The sequence below is a fragment of the Culex pipiens genome, chromosome 2 (genome assembly GCF_016801865.2).
Source record: "Culex pipiens pallens isolate TS chromosome 2, TS_CPP_V2, whole genome shotgun sequence".
In the NCBI taxonomy this organism is placed as follows: Eukaryota; Metazoa; Arthropoda; class Insecta; order Diptera; family Culicidae; genus Culex; species Culex pipiens.
The window spans coordinates 66306817-66329416 of record NC_068938.1 but is presented as its reverse complement, the minus strand read 5'-3'; the positions used below and the strand labels follow the sequence as shown (position 1 = coordinate 66329416).

The window sequence follows — 22600 nt, the reverse complement described above, 5'->3', positions numbered from 1 at the left end:
ATTTTAAAAATTTTATAAATTTTATAAATTTTATAAATTTTATAAATTTTATAAATTTTATAAATTTTATAAATTTTATAAATTTTATAAATTTTTATAAATTTTATAAATTTTATAAATTTTATAAATTTTATAAATTTTATAAATTTTATAAATTTTATAAATTTTATAAATTTTATAAATTTTATAAATTTTATAAATTTTATAAATTTTATAAATTTTATAAATTTTATAAATTTTATAAATTTTATAAATTTTATAAATTTTATAAATTTTATAAATTTTATAAATTTTATAAATTTTATAAATTTTATAAATTTTATAAATTTTATAAATTTTATAAATTTTATAAATTTTATAAATTTTATAAATTTTATAAATTTTATAAATTTTATAAATTTTATAAATTTTATAAATTTTATAAATTTTATAAATTTTATAAATTTTATAAATTTTATAAATTTTATAAATTTTATAATTTTTATAATTTTTATAAAATTTAAAAATTTTATAAAATTTAAAGTTGGCCTGAATAATCAAGGGGCAAAAAAAATTTGTTTTTCGATAAACTTAAAAATTTTAATGAAAATTAAAGTTTAATCAAACGAAAACCAGTTATTATACATTTTCCTGCATTTATAATCATATTTAGCATGTTTGAACTCCTTTAAAGACATTTTAAATTTTACAGTCCCACAAAAAGTTTTTTTTCGCGAAAAAAAAAAATTCGTCATTACATTGATATTTTGAAAACTAATGATCGGAAAGCAACTGGACGCGTGTAAAATCCATTTTAAAACACTTTTTTAATCCAAATGTTGAAACCTAGGCTTGTTATTTCAATTTTTTATTTTTTTTTTTACTTTTTTGCCGCCTCCTCGACTTTGGTCAGAGCCGAGGGACATAAACTTCAAAAAATATTTGCAACGGCCTAACAAAATTTTAAAAAAATACAAAATTAATAACATTAATAAAATTTATAATATAATTAAAATTATTAAATAAATAAAACTAATAAGATTAATAAAACAATAATAATAATAAAATGACTTGAACATCTTTAAACATGCAAATAAGAATCATTCATAGATGATTTTTTTTTAGTTTGTGAAGCCAAAAAATTAAAAAAAATATTTTTGATAAAAAAATTGACAGTTAGTTCAAAAATGAATTATTTTGTGTGACAATTTTTTCTATAGAGCAAAATATGCCTTATTTATGAAAATGTTTTTCCCCTAAAGTTTCACGTCTTTTTCCGAACTGTGGACCCAAAATTTATAACTTGATGAAGGATTAAAAGCACTTTTTTTAAATGCATAAATAAGCGTTATACGACGTATTCTTAACAGTTATCAATCTATTTTACAAGTTTTCAAAACGAAAATGATGTTACAAATGTTATGATGATACAAAAGAAATTGAAAAACGTTTTGACTGATTCAATGTATTTTATAAGAAAACAGATTTTAAGAGATGATTAACACCTTTAATCTTTTTTTGATCAAGGAAATCCGGTTTGATTGTAAAAATACATAGTTTTTTTCACCCCGATAAACTAAATTACAAAAAAAAACGTAAAAAGGCGTAATTTGTTGGAATTTCCCTCCAACAACCCCAATCAGAGCATTTGATTGCCAGGGAGGTGAAGGACCTGGCCAAATCGGACACCGTGTCCTGCAAAAGGCCCCCTTAGTTTTCCAATTGCCACCGCCTTCTTACTCTTACCCCGTGCCAAAAGTTGGTGCTGTTATTTTAGATCCCTAGCGTTAGATAACTATTTGTTTTCCATTTTTCAAAAGTTGTTTTATTTTGGGTCATTAACCCTCCAAGGGTTTTTCTTGCTTTTTTTTTTTGCTTAATTTTTGGCCAGGAAAGGTTTCCTTAGGGCCCTCTGGGCCGTGCGGAGGATGATTAGTTCTTGGCATGTATGTTTTACATTTGAATAAATTATCCTCACACGAGAATCGAGGCTCGGGGGTCGCTGGAACATGTTCATTAATTCTAGTTTTTCTCCACACGACAAATAACCCTTTTTATGACAGGCAGGACCCTCACCCTCCGACAGGGTTTGCTTTTTTATCGTCGATACTTTTTTTTGGCAAACGATACACCCCTTGTCGTTTCGCAGATTTTTCCCCCGGTGCAGGTGTCTTGGGCCTTCCCTTAACCCTCTACTGTCTAAGATAATCTTGTATTTTTAAAAACGTTAATATTTTCATAATTTTAAGGGACTGAAAAATGTGTAATCAAAATAAGTTTTATACATACTTGAAACATGGAACCATTATGTTATAATTTTAAAAAAATATTTTTTTAACCAATTTTCATTCTTAAAGACAGAAAAAAAAAAAATTTCGTAATCGTGAATTGTTTATGGGTAATTCTCTACCAACTCACACGAAATCGGGAAAAGTTGCCCCGACCCCTCTTCGATTTGCGTGAAACTTTGTCCTAAGGGGTAACTTTTGTCCCTGATCACGAATCCGAGGTCCGTTTTTTGATATCTCGTGACGGAGGGGCGGTACGACCCCTTCCATTTTTGAACATGCGAAAAAAGAGGTGTTTTTCAATAATTTGCAGCCTGAAACGGTGATGAGATAGAAATTTGGTGTCAAAGGGACTTTTATGTAAAATTAGACGCCCGATTTGATGGCGTACTCAGAATTCCGAAAAAACGTATTTTTCATCGAAAAAAACACTAAAAAAGTTTTAAAAATCCTCCCATTTTCCGTTACTCGACTGTAAAAAATTTTGGAACATGTCATTTTATGGGAAATTTAATGTACTTTTCGAATCTACATTGTCCCAGAAGGGTCATTTTTTCATTTAGAACAAAATTTTTCATTTTAAAATTTCGTGTTTTTTCTAACTTTGCAGGGTTATTTTTTAGAGTGTTTTAATGTTCTACAAAGTTGTAGAGCAGACAATTACAAAAATTTTGATATATAGACATAAGGGGTTTGCTTATAAACATCACAAGTTATCGCGATTTTACGAAAAAAAGTTTTGAAAAAGTTACTTTTTGCGTTTCTCTTTGTTTCGTCGTCCGTGTCTGTCGCGGGTGACCATGAACGGCCATGATCGATGACGACCAACTTTTTCAAAACTTTTTTTCGTAAAATCGCGATAACTCGTGATTTTTATAAGCAAACCCCTTATGTCTATATATCAAAATTTTTGTAATTGTCTGCTCTACAACTTTGTAGAACATTAAAACACTCTAAAAAATAACCCTGCAAAGTTAGAAAAAACACGAAATTTTAAAATGAAAAATTTTGTTCTAAATGAAAAAATGACCCTTCTGGGACAATGTAGATTCGAAAAGTACATTAAATTTCCCATAAAATGACATGTTCCAAAAATTTTTACAGTCGAGTAACGGAAAATGGGAGGATTTTTAAAACTTTTTTAGTGTTTTTTTCGATGAAAAATACGTTTTTTCGGAATTCTGAGTACGCCATCAAATCGGGCGTTTAATTTTACATAAAAGTCCCTTTGACACCAAATTTCTATCTCATCACCGTTTTAGGCTGCAAATTATTGAAAAACACCTCTTTTTTCGCATGTTCAAAAATGGAAGGGGTCGTACCGCCCCTCCGTCACGAGATATCAAAAAACGGACCTCGGATTCGTGATCAGGGACAAAAGTTACCCCTTAGGACAAAGTTTCACGCAAATCGAAGAGGGGTCGGGGCAACTGCTGTGTGAGTTGGCGGAGAATTACCCTTATATGAATTTGAAAACCACGGAGGAATTTATTCATGAGTATGGTGCATTTGCACTATAACCGTGAATATTAGGGTGGGTCATTTTTTTTCGAAAGTGCTCGGATCCGGCTGAAATAAAGTCCATATTGCAGAGGGTACCCATAGGGACTCTCATACCAAATTTGAGCTCATTTGGTTGAAAACTGGCTTGTCGCTCGGGGGTTAAAGTTTACATGGAAATTCCTATGGAAAACGCGTGCTTTAGCTTCAAACGCTCCTATAAGCTAAGCGACAAACTTTAGTCCACACTTACACTAGGTAGCCGTGTCGGGGGTGGTCCAAGGAACAATTTTCTCTAAGGGTTCATGGTCATCCGTTCAACCCTGAGCTTGCGCAAAGCCGAAACATCCGACGACGCCGGAATTCTTCAAAATCTCAGTTTTAACGGTCAACGCATGCTACAAACTATGACAGAAGCATCGTTTGATTGAATGGAAAACGCGATGCCAAACGTCAGCTCACTGTTTGGAAGCTAATGTGAGGGTTTGCCTTTTGGTTTGCGCTTTCTCAACAAAGTTTTTTTTTTTTTCTTGAAAAATAAAATGGTTTTCAATAGGTAATTTGAAAATAAACATGGCCTCCGAACCCGAGTACGTCGTGGAGCGGGTCGTTGCGAAGAGAACCCGGCGCTAAAAGGTCCAGTTTCAGATCAAGTGGAAGCGTTGCGAGGATTCCGAAAACACCTGGGAACCGGAGAAAAACCTCAACTGCCAGGATCTTCTGGAGAAATCTGCACGCGAGGAGGGCGAGAAGCGGGTCAGCCGCGACAAGCGAACATGGATCGGGTCGAAGAAGATGGGGGGCCCTCCGGTGATTCCAGCCAAACGAACGAAGGTCAAAAACGGATTCAAAAAGGTTACGTGGCGGAGAAGTTGGAAGGTGTGCCCGAAGAGGACGGCGAACGAACGTTCCTGGTTCGTTGGAAGGGAGTCGACGAGGTGGAACTGGTCCAGTCCAGGATAGTCCGCCTGCACGTTCCGGCGCTGGTGATTTATTTCTATGAGAGCCGTATCATCAACGCGGCCAAGATAAGCGTGCAGTAGAAGTTTAAGTGGTACAATGTTGAAGATATTCATGAAACTTTAGTAAAATAACTTTAATTGGTCTTAAAAATAAAAAATAAAAAAAACTATACTTTCTTAATACGTTTCTTACAAGTAGAAATATTATCAACGTAAACCGATTCTAACCGCTTCAGTAAGGACAATGATTTCATGTCCTGTCCATCCCGATGGCTCTACCGGTGAACATCTCGCCGATGATGCCGCTGGACCTGCCAGACGGACCCCAAGCCGGCTATTCCGCTGGCACTGTGCATCGAGCAACCACTTCCCTCCACGAAGTCCAACCGTAACTACCTCTACATGTCCTGCCATCCCGATGACTCGCCGTCGATTCCGCTGGCCATGTGGGACTGTTTCCATGTGGATTAACTGTTTCTATGCACGATGTCCTACCACATAAACGGGTTTTTTTTATTCAATTATGTTTCTTGCATACTTTAATTCGAATAATTCTTAATATAAATAAGCATGAAAACAATTATGAATAATTTGTTATTTAATACAAAAAGAAAACACCACAATGATGAACCTTTTTTTTGCCTTTAAACAGTGAGTTGACGTTTGGCGTCGCTTTTTCCATTCAATCAAACGATGCTTCTGTCATAGTTTGTAGCATGCGTTGACCGTTAAAACTGAGATTTTGGAGAATTCCGGCGTCGCCGGATGTTTCGGCTTTGCGCAAGCTCAGGGTTGAACGGATGACCATGAACCCTTAGAGAAAAATGTTCCTTGGACCACCCCCGACACGGCTACCTAGTGTAAGTGTGGACTAAAGTTTGTCGCTTAGCTTGTAGGAGCGTTTGAAGCTAAAGCACGCGTTTTCCATAGTAATTTCCATGTAAACTTTAACCCCCGAGCGACAAGCCAGTTTTCAACCAAATGAGCTCAAATTTGGTATGAGAGTCCCTATGGGTACCCTCTGCAATATGGACTTTATTTCAGCCGGATCCGAGCACTTTCGAAAAAAAATGACCCACCCTAGTGAATATATTTCATCGTGGTTCTCAAATTCATGAATACAATTAATGATTTTCAGAATTGATTTTTTTCCGTGAACTTTGAAAATCAAACAAAAATTTGCTTAAACAATTGAGGTTGCCAAGGGTTAACACCACAATTTTAGTCTTTTTTTCTGTTTTTGACAGCGAAACGCACTTTGGCCGCGGGGACCTTTTTTGTGCAGAAAAAAAAAGAACTACTCCTTATCGCAAGGATCTGCCGGGTCCACAAATGATCACTTAAGTAGGGTTATCAAAATATCGCGACGTGATCGCTATCGGGCGCTGCAAATCAGCTCCAGCTAATTAGCATTGTACAAGGAGGAAAAAAGTGCCCACGTGGACACACCAGCTCGAGACGGTAATTTGATACATAAAAATGACACGTTGGAGAGAGAGTGATGTAGTTTCGCGGCCTGATATGGTTAAGGCACGGTAGGGGTATTGGTACTTACTGAAATCTATTAGCAGCCGACCGTAACCCTTGCGCTGGTACGGGGGTAACGTCAGAATGCAGGACACGTTGTAGTTGAGGAAGGAGTTCTTTTCCTGTGAGGGGGAGAGGGCGAGAGGGAGAAAATATGGGGTTGTTTAATAAATGTGGTACAAGTGAATACTTAGCGGAGGAATTGGCAATTATTATGAGTCACACTTTTCGGGTGAAGTTTTGACAACAAATAGGCGTTATTTGAGTGAATGTTTATTATTGATGTTTAACATTAATGTTTAACAATAATGTTTAACATTAATAGTTCTATTACATCAACATCATTCATAACTATTTTGCAAAATATTATTTTTTCAAATGCAAATTCCAATGGTCGCCTTCTTTAAGGTGTCCAAATATGATTAAAAGAATCGAATCCAAAGGTTGTGCTTTCGTACCAATATTTTTATTTGATTTGAATTTTCACACAATTTGGGATAACGTCGAACTATTCCCGACCGAGAGAAAATACCTGAAAGTTGAGCTGCCAACGTCTTCTACAAAATTTGAGAAGAACATAAAATTCAAATTGTAAGCTATGCCAGGCAAGGGTAAAAAATTGTAGTTAAATCTGACATTTTTTATAAGTTTTGAAAAAGTTGGTCGTCGTTGATCATGGCCGTTCATCGTCACCCGTGACAGACACGGACGACGAAACAAAGAGAAACGCTAAAAGTAACTTTTTAAAACTTTTTATTCGTAAAATCGTGATAACTCGTGAGCAATTCTCTACCAAAACCGGAAATGGATTTTATTTGTATTTTTTTATTTGGCTTAAACTTTGTGGGAGCCTTCCCTATGACCAAATAAGCTATTTTGTGTCATTGGTTCATCCATACAAGTCTCCATACAATTTTGGCTGCTGTCCATACAAAAATGGTATGTGAATATTCAAACAGCTGTAACTTTTGAGTGAATTTTCTGATCAATTTGGTGTCTTCGACAAAGTTGTAGGTATTGTTGAGGACTTTTGAGAAAAAATAGGTACACGGAAAAACATTTGCAGATTTTTTAATAAACTTTTTTTTTCACTAAAACTCAATTTCCCAAAATACGTGTTTTTGATTTTCGAGATTTGTTGATATGTTTTAGGGGACAAAAATCCGCAACTTTTGAGCCATAGAGAAACATGGTCAAAAAATCTGCCGCTGAGTTATGAATTTTTGAAAAAAATAGTGATTTTTGGAAAAAATCAAAGTTTCATGCAAAAACAAGATTGACATATATTTTTTTTTAATTAAATATGTCTTTATTGAACATTCTTATAATAATTACATTTCTTTTACATGATAAGTGGTATGGCCTAATGCTCTTCATCTTTGTTGTATTTTTCGTTTTATTATTAACTGATCACATTTATTTATTTGCTTCAAACTGTTTTACATTATTGCATTGAATTGAATACATTTGGGTAAAAAAGAAAAAAAATCACTTTAACAGCTAATCCTAACCTAAAACTAAAAAAACTAATCCATTGAAATATTCAAAATCACTAGAACGAGTAAACTACGAACTGTATTTTAAGAAGAATGCTCCAAGAGTTCTTACTTGTTCCTGGCGAGTTTTGCACCCACGCAAAGTTGTTGTCATCTCGATGAAAATGTTCAGAAGTTCTTGTGGTGAAAACAGGTCACTACTGCCTTCACCCGTTGATGTTGGTTGGTTTTCCCTCGGTTGCTGACTGAAGCCTGAAGGTGTTGTATGCTCTGCAACTTTTTGCCGCTGATTCAACGGCAATGGCTGCAGATTTGGAACCACTCGAACAGATCCCGCTCCAGGTGACGCCAAAGCAGGAAAATCCACGTCCGTGTATGCTGGTGGTGTTTTGCGACGATTTGGTTGGTGCCTCGTCGTCGCTTGCTGCCGAATTTTTACAAACTCAGCTCGTTTTGGGCAGCTTCGATTCTTGGTAGAATGGTCGCCGCCGCAATTGAAGCATTTCGCTTCGATGTTCTCGTTGATTGTTTCGCAAGCTTGTGTTTTGTGCTCACCTCCGCAGGTTGCACAACGACTCTTGATGAAACAGTTCCTTCCACCATGTCCAAACTGCAAGCAGTTCGAACATTGCGTCACGTCACGGTGCACTAGACGATAACGTTCCCAAGTCACGATGATGTTGAAAATTGCCCGAACTGCTTTCAGCTCAGACGGCGTTGTCAATCCTTTCTCGAAATGAACCAGGTACAGTTGATCACGATACTTGATGTCCTTGTTGTGTCTCGTCATCTTGAAGACTTCAATCACGTTCAACTTCAGAGATTTGAGCTCTTCTTTCAACACATTCACATCCATGTCGTACAGGCCTCGGAGGACCTGTTTCATGGGGCGTTTATCTGGATCGTCATGACTGTAGTATTCAATCTTTGTGTTGTTCAGGAAATCCCGAACGTAGTTGTAATCCTTTCTGGTAGATAGCAGAATTTTGAGTCCATCAGCACACAAGCGAATGGAAGCTCGTAAAGCACCAGATTTGATAAACCCGGTCAGCCACTTTCGCACCGAATCCGATGACGATGTTTTCACAAAAATGGGTGGCAACTTTTCCCGTCGTTCAAATTCTTCCTTCTCGCTCACGTCCACAGGGAGGGTAGCGAACTGGTTTCCAGACAAATTTTGAGCGTCCTTGCTCAAACTGCCTGGCTTTGCAGGTAGCGCTTCGGCATTCTTTAGCTTCTTCAAATCTGCCGATCCTGCTGGTGAGGACCGCCTCTTTTTCTTGCCCTGAGGCATTTTTGCACTTTAGAAGCACTTTTCAGGAGCAAAAATCCAGGAGTACCTCACTGAATGATGGTCCACAAAGGAATGGAACAAGTTTGACATTATTTTTAATGCAAATTGAATTTGCAATCGAAATAGTAGTTTATGCAACAAGTTGCAAAAAGGGGATTTTTTCAGCACGAGTCGTACATTTATCCAACGAGGTTCACCGAGTTGGATAAATACGAAGAGTGCTGAAAAAATCAAGTTTTGCAACGAGTTTCATACAACATTTTTTGCAATTCCGAAAAACACCCATTGATTGAAATTTTAAGTAAAATTTTCATGTATTTTGTTAATAAATCGTTTAAATAAAAAAATGTTGAAAAGTGTTACTTTTCGAAACAAGTGCTGAAAAGTTCAACTTTTCAGCACCCATTTCAGTGCTGAAAAGTAGAACTTTTCAGCATTTATTTTGAAAAGTGTTGCTATTTGATTCTGTTATTTTTGGTACAGAAAAGTAGGCTATTTCGTCGTTCAATAATGACAGGAAAAGTAAGTAGTTTCACGACGGAATTGCAAAAAGTACTTTACAGATTTTTTGATAAAGTGCTCCGTTTTCAAGATATAGCTACCGAAAGTTTGATTTTAGCGAAATATTTGCAGTTTTTCAATTTAAAAAAAAAATAGTGACCATAAGTGACCATTTCTAAATTTTTTTTTTTTTGAAAAGGTCAGAAAATTTGCTATAAAATTGTCTAAGAGACATTGAAGATTGGACCTCGGGTTGCTGAGATAGAGCCGCTTGAAGAAAAAGAAATACGAAAATTGGAGTTTTCTTAATCTCACCAAAACAACTCACCATTTTCTAATAACCATATCTCAGCAAATAATGGTCCGATTTGCAATTTTAATACATGTTTAATACTTATTTTCGTAAAATTTTCCGATCTTTTTTAAAAAAATATTTTGAATTTTTTTAAATAAAGACTAGCATTTTAAATGAGCGTAATATTCAATGTTTGATATACCATCGGATTTAGACAGACAAGAAATAAGGCGGTTGCAAATATTTTTCAAAGCTTTTTTTTATTTAAGTGCAATCAGCTCAAATCCATCTAAAATGCATTCGTTTGCGTTTAAAATCATTTTGGGCATGCTCGTGTTTATTCAAAAATAATTTTAATTTTAGTAAACTTTCGATTAACATCAAAAAGTGTTTTTCGCAAAAATGTATTTTTTCGTGTGTTTTTCTAACATTTTCCAACATTTTTATCATTCATTTCAAATGTTGAATATTCTGGCTTGTATTGTCAATTTTTATTTTTTTATCGCCTCCTCTTGACCATGGCCACCAGAGTTGAGGGACAAAATCTTTTTTAAATATTTGCATCGGCCTTATTGTTGGAAAAAAATTTGAACCATTTTTCATGAGGGTAACAATTCAAAGATAAAATTATGCCGTAGCATAGTAATAGTAATCAAGTAATAGATGTATTTTTTAGTCTTTTACATTTATGTACAAGGATGCAAAATAATCTCTTCTAGCGAATATGATTGCCTGAAGAAAGGCCCTCTGAGTATGCGTTGATCTCGGTTTTCATGACTGTCACTTGATCGTTGAGCGTGGCAGGGGCGATTTAAAATGTTTATGATCGGGTTTAGTCGTCAACTTGCTGCGATCAAAATACAATCTTGCCCCTCTACCACCAGCAGTCATGGGTTGTTACAATCATCGACTGCACTCTTGACGAATGACAGCTAGTCGTGGCAATTTGAGAATCAAGACTATTCTCAGCAGTCTTATTCGTTAGGTGTTACAGGCAGCGATTAATCGCTAATTTAATCATAGTCGTCGGCTTTTCAACACTGTTTATGTATCGTCATTTCATTATGTAAATTACCAATTTTATACATATAGCCCGCAAGCTCATTTGAGCTTCAAAATTGGCCCGGCATCCAAAAACTTTGAGCACCCCTGGCCTACTATGATATTTTTAAGGATGAAAACATTTTGTTGAAACATAAAACTTATATTAAATTTTGATGAAATTTATTGAAATTATTTTATTAGAACCATAAAAACTCGGTAGGCAGTGTTCATCGTTTAAATGGGAATTAAATCCACAAAAAATTTTATGACAAATTGTACAAAGAAAAGGTTTTTATTCGGTCGTTTTGAGGTTTCCAGCTTGGATGTTGGGGTATTTCAAAGAAAGCTAGAAATCTCGTAAATTTGAGTTGGATACTTTTGATTTGAGGTCAAATACGTAATTTAGAGTCGCTTGAGGCACAATCATGAGAAATTTGATGGATATAAACAAGAAACCATCGATTTCCATCGACATTTCTGAAGAAAAATCCTATTAAAATCGAAAAAAAAACTTCAAAAAAAAGTTGCTCTAGAACCCCCGACGAAATCTTTCGCTGGACCCCGCAAAATGTCGGGCAAGAGCTCTTCTTTAATGATGCCAAATTAAGTTATCAGACTTGCCGAATTTTTTATCTTATGTTTGTTCTAGGAAACACACCGTGTGCATCTAAAAATAATTTTAAAAGTTTGTTTGACAATATTTCATTTTTTTTTTAGGCAAAAACATCTTAACTTTGGTACAAAATATTTCGGGAATTATTTTTTTGAGCATGAGCATGAGCATGAGCATGGTTGACTGCCAATGAGCTGCTACTCCGTTATTGACGGATCAGCTCAAGTTACACAATGAACCAACAGATGAATAGTGGGAGCTAATCATCCTCACTGTATAACCCCTGAAGATCTCTGCTTTAAGTCAATACCGGCGCCCCCCCAAGGAGATGCAGTTCAACAAAGGTAGGAATGTTAGTCCGATAGTTGAAGTTGCAGACTCATCAGACACAGAGTTTGTCGCTCTATACCTGTTGACACCGCATGAGACCGTTGAATCCACAGCATCTCCTTCAAGCATCACGGGAAGTGGGGGAATTGTGTTAGTAGGGGAAGGAAAGGGAAGGTCAGGATTCATCTTGGTAGATGATATGACCAGAAAGTGAAACAATCGTTGCCTTCCGAGCTACGACGCTATGAGAAGGACTTATCAATCGCGTATTGTTTTATTTCTTACCGCCGGCGTGCCATCCGAGCAACGATGCTTTGGGAAGGACTTTCAAAACGAAATGAATTTTGAATTAACGTATTATTCGGTGATGTACAATTTAGGATAGATCAGGATTCATTTTTGAAAGATGATATGACCAAAAAGTGAAACATTATCGCTGTCTACCGAGTTGCGACGCTTTGAGAAGGACTTATCAATTCCTCAATCGCGTATTATGTTTAACTTCTTACCGCCGGCGTGCCATCCGAGCAACGATGCTATGGGATGGGCTTTCAAAACGAAATGAAAATATAACATATAATTCAACGACGCGAATCTCTATTTCAATGCTTTCCCGATCTATTTCTCGCGGGTTCGCGCGCGTCGATTCACTCTCCGATCGATCCAACGAACACCACACGACTGATGGCCCAACTTCTCTGGGCACACTGCGACCCCCTTTTCAATGATTTCGAGAACTTTCTACCACTTTTCCGCGGGCTCGCGCGCGTCGATTCACTCTCCGATCGATCCAACGAACACCACACGACTGATGGCCCAACTTCTCTAGGCACACTGCGACCCCCTTTTCAATGATTTCGAGAACTTTCTACCACTTTCCCGCGGGCTCGCGCGCGTCGGTTCACTCTCCGATCGATCCAACGAACACCACACGACTGATGGCCCAACTTCTCTGGGCACACTGCGACCCCCTTTTCAATGATTTCGAGAACTTTCTACCACTTTCCCGCGGGTTCGCGCGCGTCGATTCACTCTCCGATCGATCCAACGAACACCACACGACTGATGGCCCAACTTCTCTGGGCACACTGCGACCCCCTTTTCAATGATTTCGAGAACTTTCTACCACTTTCCCGCGGGCTCGCGCGCGTCGATTCACTCTCCGATCGATCCAACGAACACCACACGACTGATGGCCCAACTTCTCTGGGCACACTGCGACCCCCTTTTCAATGATTTCGAGAACTTTCTACCACTTTCCCGCGGGCTCGCGCGCGTCGATTCACTCTCCGATCGATCCAACGAACACCACACGACTGATGGCCCAACTTCTCTGGGCACACTGCGACCCCCTTTTCAATGATTTCGAGAACTTTCTACCACTTTTCTGCGGGCTTGCGCGCGTCGATTCTCTCTCCGATCGATCCAACGAACACCACACGACTGATGGCCCAACTTCTCTGGGCACACTGCGACCCCCTTTTCAATGATTTCGAGAACTTTCTACCACTTTCCCGCGGGCTCGCGCGCGTCGATTCACTCTCCGATCGATCCAACGAACACCACACGACTCAAAATATTTCGGGAATTATTTTTTTATTAAAAAAGTCCAATAAGAAATCCATTGATTTTTCTAATAGGAAACTTATGGACATAGTTTCATCTAAATAAAAATAATAAATACAAAAAAAATGTAAACCAAAATTTGAAAATATTTCAATTTTAACGCTGATTTGAATTCAAGCTTCTGAATATTACGGAATCGACGTAACACCTTATAATGTGGCCCTCTTAAACCTTGCGGTTTCGTCAACGGATCCACAGGCGTGTATCGTTCTTTTTGCGACAAGACTCCGCCTCCCGGGTCTCCTAAGTGTGAAGGTATGGGCACGGGGAGAGGGCACCGAATACCTATATTTACACTTAGAATTTTTTTGCGTCCGCCCCGGGATTCGAACCGGCGACCTCTGGATTGTGAGTCCAGTGCGCGGTCCGATTGATCCACACAGGCTTCTGAATATTAGCTGAGTCTTATTGCAAACTTAAAGGAATAAAAATATTTTCAAAAGCAGAAATAATTGAAAAAAAAAGTTTCTGAAGTAATTTTATAGCATAGCTTTTTGATTGATTAAAAGATGATAAAATTATATCCAAACATATTAAATTTCAATAATTATTGACTTTTACTGTCTCCAAAACATCAAAGATAATTAAGTACATTTTGATTTGAAATGTATGAAATGAGTCCAAAAACAAATTTTGAACATGAAAAAAACGCACAAAAATTATTTTGCATTAATTTCAGCTCATTGCACCATTATTACCAAACATTTCTGAAACTTTCTGATTTTTTACGTCTTTTTAATATCACCGACATAAACTTTGAAAAAAAATTTCAATCGCATTTGGAAATCTAGAAAAAAAAGTTTTTTATTTAGTAATTTATTGAGTCATTAGGTTAATCAAACCGAAAACAGCATGCAAAAAAAATGGTAAATCTATTAAGCATTAAACACACTTTGTGACGATAAAATAGACAGTTTGACAAAAATCTAGTACTACGTTTTGTTCAGAAACTAATGTCGAACATTTTGCCACAATAAAGCTTTTGAAAAGATGGCTTCTTAAAAAAAATCCATAACAAATACTTTGAAAAAATGTAAAAAAAGTTTGCACACCTTTCGCAATATTAAAAAAAATAAAGTTATTTGTTCATAAATAATGCCTACACCTACACACACGTAATGTATAACATAGCACATCTTTGCTTTAGTTATATTCAGTTGATATGTTAAAAAAAAATTACTTGACTAATAAAAACATAGAAATTTAGATAAAATTGAAGAAATTGGTGAGGAAAATTTTCAGCAAGCTGAAAAATAATATAAATTTAAGTATTAAAAAAATTCTGATGGTCTCCGTGAAAATTACTATTTTAAAGCGTGCAAAATCACTTAATCTAGTTATTTTTAACTTGCATTCAACCTTTGAATGCCGGTTTGGTCGACAATATATATTTTTTTTTTTTCAAAAAATTGACAACACTCACATTTTTATTTTCGCAAAAAAAATATTCTTGTTGTTAAAGGAGAAACAAAACATATTTTTAGAGATTTACTTTATCTAAAGATTTGTCCTTACACTTGTTTTATTTTTTGATTTTGATTCATTAATTTATTTAATTGAATTGATCAGAAATTCAGTTCTCTGATTTTTGAACAATTCGATACTGTTTTTATATGGGCAGCTTTCCAATTTGTGGATTTTTGGAAATTTGTGCACGAACCAATGTGATTTGAAATGGCTTTTGTGGTTATGGCGAAGGGCCTTACAATGTTCCAGTAATTGAAAAATACAAAACTTAGCCGATGGAGATTGCTTTGAGTTAACTTTATCAATTTTTTTTTAAATTTAACTCTGTTAACAGCACGGAGAAAAGTGAGTTCCCAAAATCGTGAACAAGGGTTCATGAAAATGAGAACCTCGAACAATGTGTTCAAATCCCATGGTACGATTTTGAAAAACGTACCATGAAATTTGAACATTTTGTTCGTGGTTCTCATTTTCATGAACGCTTGTTCACGATTTTGGGAACTCTTTTTTCTCCGTGAGGCTGCCAAAAAAAAGTCTTTACTTTAACTTAACTTAAAAGTCCTAGTTTAAGTTTCATTATTCTAAAAATAATTCAAACAAACCTGCAACAATAAATCAACCAATTTAAGAAGAGGGGTCTACCCCTTGGAACACCATCAAGCTAGTAGGCAGGTGCTAGCGGCAGTCGAACCAAGGTAGGTTTCATTCATAAAAATGGAAATTTTGTGCCTCCAGGCCTAGCCACACTACACGGTTCGCGGCCATTTGGTGAAACATTGAGGCCCATTTGTAACGCCAGGTTTCATTCATAAATATTTACCACTCACTACTACGTGTCTTGTGTGTGTGAGTCAGTACAAGTTGATTTCTTTAAGTTTAGTTTTTTTTGTTATTTTTTCAAACTTTGATTTATTTTAGAAGGAACTTAAAAAAATCAGACGAAATATCAATTTCCAACCAGGGATCGTTGGCCTCGGTTCCCTACACCAAAAACCGCAGCATCCTCTCCCAACTCCACATTCAAGCAAAAAATCTCCGCTGATTAAACTCGTCTGACCTCTTGAGATAAATACAAACAGTCATCTGCGAGAACAATAATCGTCATCATCAGGGCCCGGACCAGCCACCAACCTCTCAGCTCAGAGGGACAGGGATTGCTTTTGTCTCGAGATAGGGATTTCTGCGTCTTCTTCTTCAGCACTTTCCTCCGCTCATTTCAATTCCAGCTGGAAAACTCAACCCCGAATAATGGCAGCAAATCTGCTTCGTTTTCTTCATCATTTCGCCGCAGGATTTGTTTCTATTTATTTATCTATATTTTTTCGTTTTTTGCAACAACAAAAAAGCAAAACTCAGGCAGCGGTTGATGACGATGGAGATTTTTTTTTTTTTGCATCACGGTTGGTTCCAGTTTGATTACAATTTTGTCTGTTGGGTTCGGTTTTTTTGTTCTTCATTCTAAACCCGAGGGGTTAGAGTCCTTAAAGGGGTTTTGAATCATGACGAGGTTTGCTGTGGGGAAAAACATCGGGTTTGGAAGATCTCCAAAGAGCACTTTTGCGAACGTTAGCTTTAAGTATTTTGTTTTTATTTGAAACTAATTTTAAGTCGAAATTGAAATGAAATCAAATGCAAATGATGAGATAGGTAAATGAAATTTTGAATCAAAAGATAACTTGATTTTCCGCTATAAACACTCTATTTAGCTATCTCCAAAAACGCATGTATCAAATGTGTCAATTATAAAACGTTATGAACGGATAAAAATCCACCTAAAAGCACTCATCACACCGTTACCCGGTGCCATCAGTTTATTTATATCTAAACTGCATTAATCGGCTTAGCTGCTGTAAAATGTTGTGACCCGATAGTAACAGACCCCAAACTCGTCTCGTCCCCGCCACTTTCGACGGAGTGAACATCACTCTAACACGATCGCATTTCGTTAATTTTACGACAAAACATAACTATTACTTTCGTTTCATTCAAATTCACTAGATGACTTAATTGTCGCTGATTGAGTGGGGGGAGCTACTCTCATTTGGCGCCTCAGCTTTTACGACTGCGTTTCAAAACTGCGTTTCGCTTTATTTTAGTTTTTGAAGGTGGTATTTTTAAAATATATTTAGGGTGAGCGCGTTTTATTACTTCCAAATTTAGTGCTGCCTCTGCGTTAGAGAATTGAAAATTGAGTTATGACACCGATGATCGGCGTACCGGAAAGAAGCGAACGTTGAAGACCTGGTCAAATATTTGATCAGAATTGGTGTAATATAAAATGAAGAGCAGAAACCTGGTCAAAGTAAGCTATTTTTAGTGTAAATTATGTTAAATTATCAAAAACTATATGGGTAATTTCAAGTCAACTGGGTACACTTTTGGACTCAACCTTCACCGATTTGAACCAAACTTGGAGGAAACATACATCTATCGATTCGATAGTAAACAGGAATCTCAAGTATAGTGCCAATTGGACCATTCCTCTATATTTGGCACCGCTGTCTTTTTTGACGATTTTCCAGATTTTTTTTATTCTTTTACTCGTAACTTTCTAGCTTTTGGACCAAAATATTTTCTTCTGATTGCATTTTATAGGAAATTGTCCAAGGAATTCATTAAAAATAAAATTTCAACCCTTAAATGCCATCCAATATTGTTTCAATACAGATAATATATTGAAACATGATTTTTACCAATTTATATTATATTATTTTTTGCAATTCCGTCGTGAAACTACTTACTTTTCCTGTCATTCTTGAACGACGAAATAGCCTACTTTTATATACTAAAAATAATAGAATCGAATAGCAACACTTTTCAAAATAAAAGCTGAAAAGCTCTACTTTTCAGCACTGAAATGGGTGTTGAAAAGTAGAACTTTTCAGCTCATGTTTCGAAAAGTAACACTTTTCAAAAAAAAAAATTTAACGATTTATTGACAAAATACATGAAAATTTTACTTCAAATTTCACTTAATGGGTGTTTTTCGGAATTGCAAAAAATGTTGTATGGAACTCGCTGCAAAACTTAATTTTTTCAGCACTCTTCGTATTTATCCAACTCGGTGAACCTCGTTGGATAAATGTACGACTCGTGCTGGAAAAATCCTCTTTTTCCAACTTATTGCATAAACTACTATTTTATCACCATCGTGTTCCACGGACAATTTTACATTTACATAAACCACGTGAACACTTTTTTTAATATCTCAGACCCCTTTCCCCTCCCCTCCTCCTGGATAATTTCCATACTATTTTTTTATGTATGGAGCGTAGACTATCGCTGAATCCCCCCCCCCCCCACTTGAAATTGAATGTTTGGCCATTTTGAAATGTTAGTCTTGTTTCTAAACCATTGCATGGCAATATAACAAAGTTCAAAAAAGGAAAGTATAGAGAATTTTCTCAGCTTTTCAAAAATATATTTTTCAAAAGTAGGCAAACATGTGCACTAATTAAAAAAAAAACAAAAACAGCGACTTTTTTCAAAAAAGTAACTTAACCTGTAACTTAAAAACAGAACACTTTATAAAAAAATGACTACATTATTTTTTGATTGCAAATTTGATTTTACATCGAAAAATGAAGTAAAAAAAAATTTGCGACCAATATCTGGATTTTTTCAAAAAAATCTGTATTAATTCAAAATTTCATAACTCGTTCAATGATTTTTTGCACAACCTGGAAATTTCTGAAAAGTTGGCATGTAATTTTCCATAAGGCTGGTACAAATATTTTTGAAAGTTTTTGTCACCCCCTCCTTCAAAATTGGCCCGAAAAATCAGGGGGCAAAAAAAATATTTTTACAATAAACTTCAAAATTTCAATGAAAATTCAAGTGCAACCAGCTGAAATCAAATTTAAATACATTCTCCTGCGTTTTAAATAATTTTTAGCATGTTAGGGTTTATTAAAAAATCTTAAGATTTTTTGAAAATTTTCGATGCAAAATCTTTTTTTTTCGATTCAATTTTTTGTTTTTGTCAGATCTTAGATTTATTGAAAACTAATGATTGCAAAACAACTGAACTAGTGTAAAATGCATTTTAAAACACTTTTTTCATTTGAATGTGAAGACTATGGCCCCCCCCCCCCTTGACCTCGGCCTTTTATAAAAAATCAACATTTTTTACCGTGTATCATTTATTTTTCAGTGTAGTCCTTATCCATATCTAGATATTTGCTGAAGACACCAAATCGATAAAAAATACCTTCAAAAGATACAGATTTTTGAATTTTCATACATCACTTTTGTATGGACAGCTGCCAAGTTTGTATGGAAAATTATATGGACAAACTAGTGATGCAAAATGGCTTCTATGGGCATACCTAAAGCACAACAGTTTCCAAACAGTTACAAAAATGAATATTAAATTAAATTTCCAAACCTTTTGAATTGTTTTATAACAACAACTTACAAGAAAAATCAATAGTTTTCATTGATTTGACTATGTGACGTAAGCGCCCTTAAGAAGAATTGGATTATAGAGTAACGGCCTTTAGTGCAACAAAATGATATTTTTTTCATAATTTTGATGAAATTGTTTATTTGTAAAATAAACATTTCTAGAGTTTTGCTTTTAAATGATCCTATGAGCTATTGTGTTTCATATGTTTATAGGACCTATTACAAAAAAAAACTCTTGATTTGTGTTGATGTAAGTAATATTTTTTCATTACAAATCTATTTTCAAAAAAAAAAAATCTTGAAAAAAATGCTTTTTTTTGTACTTAAGGCAGTTAATTTCAATTGCATTTCTTCGTAAGGGCGCTTACGTCACATAGTCAAATTAATGAAAACTATTGATTTTTCTTGTTAATTGCTGTTATACAACAATGCAAAAGGTTGAAAGACATATAAAATGCTTCCGGTAACTGAAACAGTGGTGTAAGATTTTTGATAGGAAATTTTGATATTTGGCCATTTTTATTTTGCTAAAAACCTAATTGTTAAAAAGCAAAATTTGAACATGCTGCCAATTAAAAATGACGACTTCCTAGATCAATATGAATACATAGCATTATTGTTAGGACTTTTAACTTTGATTCAAAATGAAATACAGGGCAATTGGAACTCATTTATCGAGGTTTTCGAATTAAATAAGATACTTTTATGAAAACAGATAATTTTTCAGTGAATCGCACAGTAAATCGCAAATCGCGAGTTATTTTGAAAAAAAAAATGATTCTGTTTGATTACATGACTCCAGCTAAATTCGAGGTTAGGATCAGGACATTTTATTTAAAAAAAAAAACTATATACAGCATGAAAAATGTATTTTATAAGTTTTAAAGCACAACAGGTTAAACCACAAAAACACACAAGGGTTTACAATATTTAGTAAATTTCTAGAGAGAACCAAAAGAACAAAACGAAGTCAAAAAATCAACCACATTTGAACAATGTAAGCCCTAATGTTAGCACAAATTAAAATTTAATAGTTGAGAAAGTCTTCAGTATAAATGTTAATTACATTTGAACTTGAAATTAATAATAAAATAATAATAAAAAATAAATGGTTTTAAATACTGAAATTCTTAAATCGAAAATTAAACAATATGAGTTGAAATAAAAAAGCAGTGAGTGCGTGGAGCATTGCGTGGCCGAATGGTTACGCTGTCCGCTTTGTAAGCGGATGATTCTGGGTTCGATTCCCATCTGCTGCAACCTTCCATCGGATGAGGAAGTAAAATGTCGGTCCCGGCCTTGGTTGTTAGGCCGTTAAGTCATTCCAGGTGTAGAAGTCGTCTCCATGCCATAAGTACAAACAACACACCAAACCAAACCTACTCCGGTGGAATCGCTGGCGGCGGTTGGACTCGCAATCCAAAGGTCGTCAGTTCAAACACTGGGGTGGAAGGTTCCTTGGAGTAGAAAGAGGTTTGGGTGCTCTCCCCATTCAAGCCTTCGGACTCCTAGGTTCGAGCAGAAACTTGCAATAGAGACCACAAAAGACCTGGGGGTCGTTAATGTGGATGGTTTGATTTGATTTTGATTTTTTGAGGTCCTAATAAGCTTTTTTATTCGTCTTTTTTTAAGAATATGTTCCAAATTTTTTTTAATTCATGTTTTGCTTAAGACCAATGCAAAAAAATACAATTGAAATTTGTTTCCCAATTTGTCTCCCAACAGTCACGTGTCATTTCCCTTCTTTTTTTTTAATTCAGTGACTTCCTACACACAATAATGGTTTGATTTACGTATGCAAGCTCCGCTTGTGGTCTCCAGGTGGTGGAGGTGGTTGACACTTTTTCGGTGAGACTCCCTTTGGCACCGTTGGTTGGTCGGTTAATGGATCATTTTACGGTTGTCCACGAATTGTTAACAAGCACCAGCACTACCGCGAAGAGCCATAAGCCATGAGCATAAATTGTGAGCTGCCACGCAAGCCACCCACGACTTCTTTTGGTTTATTGCTTGATTATGTGGCCGGTATTTGGCGCAGAAAATATGGATAAATTTACAGTTTTTTTGGGGAATTTATACATTTACAATATTTTATAATTTATGTGTGGTTTGAAAGATAAGAGAAAATTTTAAAATGAACAATCTCAAATTAAAAAAGAAAGATACAGTGCATTTTTTGAACCTGCTAAGAACTTTACCGAATTTTCGAGCAACGCAAATGATCCGAACAACAAAAGCAAATAAATTTTGCTTCATAATTAACCTGACAACGTCTGCCTTCCTCCCATTCACTGACACAAGCCCCGTGAATGCGCAATGTTCCCGGTATTATTGTCACTCTCTTTCTTACAAGTTCGACCAATGTCGTCGCACGGCCGGCGGATTGCTTCGGGTCACCTGAAGCCGAGGACCTTCTCCGCAAGTCAGGGCGAGCAGGTGGGTCGATGTGCGGTTCCTTCGCGATAAACCACGTGTTTCGCCCTGGGATGATTTGAGTGCACACTCCTTGGCGGGAGAGATGATGCGTAGGATGTTTGACCTGGCAAAGATTGCGCTTCGGCAAATGTCATGAGCACACATTTTCGTTTTGGGGGTGAAAAGGGGTACGGACCTTTTCGTAACATTACCAGTATAAAGTTCTGCACATTGGTAAGCAAATCGAAAAAAAATGAATCCATAAAAATCAGCGAGGAAGGCAAAAAGTTATAAGTTACCCTGAAGAGATTCTTAATCAGTCAGTTTTCTATTAAAAATACTGTAATAAAATTTCCATACAGATTATAAAAAAATCGACATCGACATCTTGAATCATAAGTTTTTCTGTAAAGGTCTCCATACCATTTTGTGAGCTGGTCAAACAAAATGGGCATTATTCGATAATCTGTTTTTTCAAGAAGCGATTTTTCATCGATTTTGTTTGTTTTTCGCGAAATTTGTGATTGTGATTCAAAATTTTTAGATTTTTTATAGTCATAATACATGTAATTAACTTTCGTGAATCGCTCTAGTGTTTAAGATGATGAAATATTTTTCCGGAGGTAGGTTGGTACATATTTTGTTTAAATGTTTCTGTCCCTCTCCGATTTTATTGAAACTTTGTAGACTTTGTACATGGAGCCAGTTTCACTCGATAATTACATTTGAGAAAAACGTCCGTGTTTTAAATATTTTTGTAATTCGGAATTTAAATATCGCTGTATCTCCAAGCCATTCATTTGTATCCAAAAGTGGTAAAAGACAAACTCATAGGAAATTTGATGGGCTTTCTGAA

General features: G+C 35.6%; 1 protein-coding gene across 1 annotated transcript in view; it reads right to left on the bottom strand.

Annotated features, from left to right (window-relative positions):
- LOC120428102 (histone acetyltransferase KAT7-like) overlaps positions 1 to 22600 on the bottom strand; it is a 100568-nt gene that overhangs the window by 37968 nt on the left and 40000 nt on the right. The window contains exon 7 of the mRNA XM_039593085.2: positions 6285 to 6378. Within this exon, the coding sequence (XP_039449019.1) occupies positions 6285 to 6378 (94 nt within the window). The remainder of the gene's footprint in view (positions 1 to 6284; positions 6379 to 22600) is intronic.